This window comes from Aythya fuligula, chromosome 3 (assembly GCF_009819795.1).
Source record: "Aythya fuligula isolate bAytFul2 chromosome 3, bAytFul2.pri, whole genome shotgun sequence".
Lineage (NCBI taxonomy): Eukaryota > Metazoa > Chordata > Aves > Anseriformes > Anatidae > Aythya > Aythya fuligula.
In genome coordinates this window covers 524,838-530,688 of record NC_045561.1, presented here as the reverse complement: position 1 = coordinate 530,688, position 5,851 = coordinate 524,838, and the positions used below count along the sequence as shown (strand labels likewise).

The 5,851-nt window shown below is 63.4% G+C and overlaps 1 protein-coding gene across 1 annotated transcript; it reads right to left on the bottom strand.

The window, feature by feature from the left end:
• Nucleotides 1-3,260: 3,260 nt before the first annotated feature.
• INSM1 (INSM transcriptional repressor 1) lies at nt 3,261-4,900 on the bottom strand. The gene has a single exon (XM_032185321.1). The coding sequence runs from the start codon at nt 4,898-4,900 to the stop codon at nt 3,395-3,397; it is 1,506 nt and encodes a 501-aa protein (XP_032041212.1). The 3' UTR covers nt 3,261-3,394.
• Nucleotides 4,901-5,851: the final 951 nt, after the last annotated feature.

The following is a 5,851-nucleotide window of genomic DNA, read 5'->3' as shown; positions in this document are numbered from 1 at the left end:
TCTAATTACAGAGCATTTCAGCTGTTCCCCTGTTAGCTGCACCGCCTCTTGTGCTGACAACGCTGCAGGGAAAACTCTTTCCAGCTCATCACCAGCTGTATGCCCACGCTCCAGTGACGGTGTTTGAGCTGCATTTCTCAGGACCCTGAAGGTTCCTGTAATTAATCTCCCTGATTCCTTTCAGTTTGCAAACAATCCATTTCAGACCATGTGTTCAACTCTTTGTGTGCTCAAAGAGGGGGCCAGATCCAGAGCTTTGCAAAACAGGCAAACATATATGGCCATTTGCACGGAAAGCTGATGACCTCTGTACCTGCCTCAAAAAATTGGAGATCACGTTTTGGGTAGGCTCAGCATTTTCTGAGGTGCCCAAACCTGTTATTGCTGGATGAATTCAGAGCCATCAGCAAATTGATTTGTTAGCTGACAGCAGAAGGCTTTGTTTGCACAGCGCTGGCCACTCCTCGCTGCCGGATGGCGAGAAGATGGCACCAGGAAGGCAACACCTGCATTCCCAGAAGCTGCTGTGCGTGGCAGCTGCAGCTTGGGTTTCAGCCACGCCGCTTGGGTCTCTCAAGGGGTGAAACCCCGGTGCACAACCTCTGCCAAGACTTCTATAGCCCCGCGACTCCAAAAGCGAGGCCCCAGTTTCACGGGGGATTTGTGAAAGGACCTCACTCTACAAAGCACTCAAGCTTCCTCTCTCCCTCCTCCCCAAAGCCCGAGCCTCCCCTGCCCATGCTTCCCTCAGCAGTTGAGGTTCCCAGCAGCAGATGCAGTAAAAGCGTGGGTACTGATGCTTACCCTGACATCGCCCTGCTAACCTGGGAAATTCTTCTGGCTCCAACAGATCTGATCTGGCTCCTGCTTGGGCAGGAAAGAATTCTCCTGAATATTAGGAAATTGACACTGATATGGAGCAAGTTTTCAGCACAAAGATTTCCATTGGGATGCCGCTGAAGAGACGTGCATCCTCTGGGCCTCTCTGATGGATGCACTGGGCTTTGGTCTGGGAACAGTGTCCGGCAGCCCAGGAGGGCTTCAACGTGTGTTCAAAAATTTCCCTGGGGAGCTCCTGCTTTGGACACCTGGTGAAGTGGCACTGCCAGTGCATGGGAAGCTATGCCCCAGCAGGCTGTGACGGACCCATCCCTGGGGCTTTCCAGGCCCCAAGGAACAGGGAAAAGCAAAGCAAAACTTCTTGCCAAACATGTTTTGCTGCCTGTAGCTCTGAGGCTATCAAGACTACACTCATTTTCAGTGTATCAATTTTCTGCTAAAACCACAGCTCTGCCTAGACCTGAGGCCAGTCCTGGTGTAAGAAGGTTGGTTTCCTAGGAGTGGAGACAGTGAGTGCCTGGTGGCTTCAGTGCTTTTTGGCCCGACTAAACAAGGCAAAAATAAAAAAATAAACGAGCACCCCAAAACAAACAAACAAAAACCTCAGCAACTATCTTTTTCTTCCTATAAAAGCTATATCAAAAATAAATAAATAAGTAAACAAATACTTGGAGCATTCCTGGGGAGCTGGGGATCTCCAGATGGCCGCCTGCCTTTCCCAAGGCAGAACAGCCCCATTTCAGGCAATAGCCTCCAGGTGAGCATGCCCATCAGGAACAGGCTGGTTAATGAATGCCTTGAAGGCAGCACCATGCCCAAGGTGGCCGCGTGCCCTCCTGTCCCCAGCCTGGAGCAACCAAACACCTGAGCCATGCCCTCAGCCCATGCCAGGCCCTGAGCACACCAGCAAGTGACAAGGGGTTTGGGCCCATCGTTCCCACACAGAGCTGTGTGCCATAATGCCGTAAGGGTGGCTCCGAGGCTTCTGCTGCTGGAGGGAGAGATGACACGGTGGCACCACAAAGCCTGCCAGAGGGCTTTCACTGGCCCAGTGTGCATCCTCCCCAGTCATGCTAATATTTTATATTTTTTTTGCTAAAAAACTGAAGAAATTACTTGCTGAGTAAAGTGTGTGCACCACCACACGTCAGGGCTGACTGCCCCAGCCCACAGGGTGAGTGGAGCGCCCTGCTTGCTGCTCCATCTGCCCCAGCCATTGCCCTGAGGTCTTTCACACCACTGGGCTGTGCCTCTCCTAGCTGGAGTGGTCCCCACAGCTACTGGGGATGCTGCAGAGCCCCCCATGGGGCAGCGGGCTCGGGCCCCGGTGGGTCCTGCACACGTGTGGCTGCCTCTCACCAGGCACAGCCGTCCTAGGGAGCCTCAGAGCCTGCCTTTCCGAGCGCACAGGAAGGCTTCCCAGGAGCCTTCCTACATGCCAGAACCTTTCCAATTTCTCACCCTTTCCCCCAAATGTGACACACACACATTCCCTCCCTCTGCTTCCCCTGCACCACTCTTCCATGGCTGTTTCACCTGCCGTAGCACAGCGCGCAGTGCATGGACAGCTGTAGCCTGACCCGGGCTGGGGGCCAACACCTGGGGCTCCTATCCCTGTCAGCCCCCCTGGGACCCAGCCTGCCTCACCTCGCTCTTCTCCCCCTCCCCCCCCCCCCATAACTGCCTTTTAATTAATCTCATCAGAAAGCACAGAGCAGCGCGGTACCTACTGGGGTGCCCTCCAACAGGGCAGGCAGGGTCCGGCCCCAATCCCCCTGGCTGGGCCAAGCAGGAGGCAGTGGGGGCACGTCTGAATTTGAAAATATTTTATTTGAATAGTAAATAATTATACAGTTGAAACAGTTCTATCGAAGCACTCTATAAATAACTAACAGTTAAGAAAATAATGTGTGTAGAAAAAGAGATTGCATCTAAAAGTAAGAGCTGTCGGTTGCACAGGATAAAATGGTTCAGACTGTGTGTTATTCTAGGTATAAAAGTTAAAACCTTTTAGCAGATCCCTTTAGAAAAAAAATCTTCTGAAATGCACAGTGAAATGGCAGGAGGGGGAGACAAAAAAAAAAAGCGCATTAGAACATCTGCAATCAAATAATATCAATCTTCATAATTAATATAAATAAATAACAAATAAATAACATAATTATGCAAACCAACATATACAAATAGTCAACTCATAAGCTACCTTAGTAAGGGCAAAACAAACGAAAACAGAAAGTTGGCATGTCACAGTTAAGGCATTTTCTACAGCATTTTCTGGAGACCAACAACAGCAGAGTCAAGGCATTTGTGGCTACACTAAAGGAAATTCTCATTTCTCCTGAAGCGCTTTGATCTGTTCACATTTATAAAAAACGAAAAGAATAAGCGAAAAAAAAAAAAAGAGAGAGAGAGACAGAGAGAGAAAGAGAACCCGGAAAAGTAACTGTAAAGCCAGATTCCAGCAGTTCACAAGCCATATTAAAGCTAACGGTGCGGCGAGTCCGGTGCGCAGCCCGCGGGAGGCGCTCGGCGGGCCGGGAAGGCACGGGCGGCTCTAGCAGGCGGGGCGCAGCGGCACCTGGAGCAGGATGACCTGCCTGTTCTCCGACGGGTGGCACTTGTTGATGTGCCGGGTGAGGCCGGGCGAGCTGTAGAAGGTGGCCGGGCAGTACTTGCAGGGGAAGACCTGGGCGGCGTGCAGGAGGCGCAGGTGCCGCTCCTGGCTGCTCTTGCTGGGGAAGGTCTCCCCGCACACGGGGCACAGGCGGCACTCGGCGGGCGGCGGCGCGGGCGGCACCTCGGCGGCGGGCTCGGGGGCCGGACCGGGGACCGGGACCGGGACCGGGGCCGGGGTCGGGGCCAGGGCCGCTCCCGCTCCCGGGGCCGGGGCCGGGGCCGGGGCCGGGTGACCCAGCAGGTGCTTGCGCAGGTAGGCCTGCCGGCGGAACCGCTTGGCGCAGCGCGGGCACTCGAAGAGCCCCTCCTCGGAGCCCGCCTCCGAGCCGCCGCCGGGGCTCGGCGTGTCCCGCTCGCTGCCGCTCGCCTCCTTCGGCGGCTCCTCCGCCGGTGCCCGGCCCGGCTCGGGGCCGCCCTTGGCGGCGGGCGCGCGCGGCTTGTGCCAGCGGCGGTGGGAGGCGAGGTTTGCGGGGCAGGAGAAGACTTTGTCGCACTCGGGGCAGCGGTACTCCACGCGGACGATGCGCGAGCAGCGGTGCTGCGCCAGCGCGAAGGGGTCCCCGTACTCCTCCTTGCAGAGCTGGCAGATGAACTCGCCCAGCGGCCGGGCGCAGCCGCCCCGCGCCTTGGCCGGCGCCTCCACCGGGCCCTCCTTGATGCGCAGCCCCAGCACGGGCGACGTGGTCACCTCGTCCTCGAAGGTCAGCTTGCGGATCGCCTTCGCCTTCTTGCCCGACGGCGCTTTCTGCCTGCCGGCCTCCGCCGCGCCCGGCGGCCGCTTGCCGGGCTGGGGGCGGCCGGAGGCGGCGGCGGCGGGGGGGGCCCCAACCGGGGGGGGTGGCGCGAGGCCGGGGGCGGCGGGGGCCGCGCCGGGGCCGTTGTTGGCGGCGGGCGCTTCGGCGTGGCCGGCGGCGGCGGCAGCCCAGAGCTTGAGCTCGGCGGGGGCGAAGAGCAGCGGGTCCATGGTGCTGGGCACGGCCGGCGCGGGGAAGGACTCCGCCGAGACGGGCGAGCCCAGGCTGAAGCCGCGCTCCAGGTACTTGTCCCTGCTGACGGGCCGCGTCGGGCTGTACAGCGCCTGCACGGCGGCATCTGGCGTCCCGAAGGGCACCGGCGGCGGCGAGTCCCGCGGAGCCGGCGGCGGCGCGGCGGGGCAGGCGGGCACCGGGGCGCCGCCGCCGGCGGGGAGCGGGGCGACCTCGCGGCAGGCGCGCACCCGGTAGGAGACGGGCGTGGGCCGCCGGCTGCGCTTCACCAGGAAGCCGCGGGGCATCTTGGCGGCGCCTCCGCGGGAGGCCGCCTCCGCGCCCGGCGGCAGCGGCGCTCGCTCCCCCTCTCGGCCCCGCGCTGCCGCCGCCGCCGCCTTTAAGCGGGCCCGGGCCATTGTTCGGCCCGGCGGCGGCGGCCGCGGCCAATCAGCGGCGCCGCGGCGGGCGGCGGCGGCGGGCGGAGCGGCTGCACCTGAGCCCGGGCCCCCGGCCGCCCCCCCGCGGCGCGGCACACGCCCGGCCCGCCCCCGGCACGCGTGGGCCTTTGTGTGCCGCCCGCCGCGGGGCCCGGCCCGCTCCCCTCCCCTCCCCTCCCCTCCCCTCCCCTCCCCTCCCCTCGCCGCGGGCCGCGTCCCCGTTCCCCCCCCCTCCCCCCTCCACGGGGGTGCGGGTCCGGAGGCTCCGGCGCGCTGCGGGGGCCCGGGGTGCCGCTCGGCGTCAGGCGTTGGACGGAGCCCCTGCAGCCGGGCGGGGGGCGCCGCGGGAGGCGGGGGACCGGGCGCTGCCCCTGCCCCGCGAGGGGCCGAGCCCCGCGGGTCGGCCGCTACCTGTTAGCGCCGCTCCCGGGCCGCGCGGACACGCGGCAGGTGCTAGGGCTGCCCCTCGGCCCTTTGTCCGCGCCCCGCAGCCCGGGACCGGGCCGGGCCCAGCGCCCCGCAGGTGGCGGCCGGGGGGTGGGGGGCAGCAGCCGGCCCGGCCCGGGGTGCTGGGGGCGGGGGCGGGCGGGCGGCACGCGCGGCACCCCCCGCCCGGCCCGGCGCGGCCGCCTTTGTGCGCGGCATTAGCATAAAGCTGCGCCCCGCCGCCCGGGGCCGCACAAAGGGCCGAGGGGGAGGGGCTGCTCCCGGCACCGGCACCGGGGGAGGCGCCGGCGGGCCGGGCCGGGCCGACACGGGTCGAGCTCGGCCCACGGGCTGCGCTGCCCGCCCCGTGCCGCCCCCCCCGTGCCGCCCGGTCCCGTCCCGCTATTAGCATACAGCTGCCGGCCCGCCGGGCACGCGCCGCGCCCCCCCGCCGGGGGCTGCCCCCGAGACGCCGCCCCCGCTCCCCCCCCCCCTCCTCTCCCC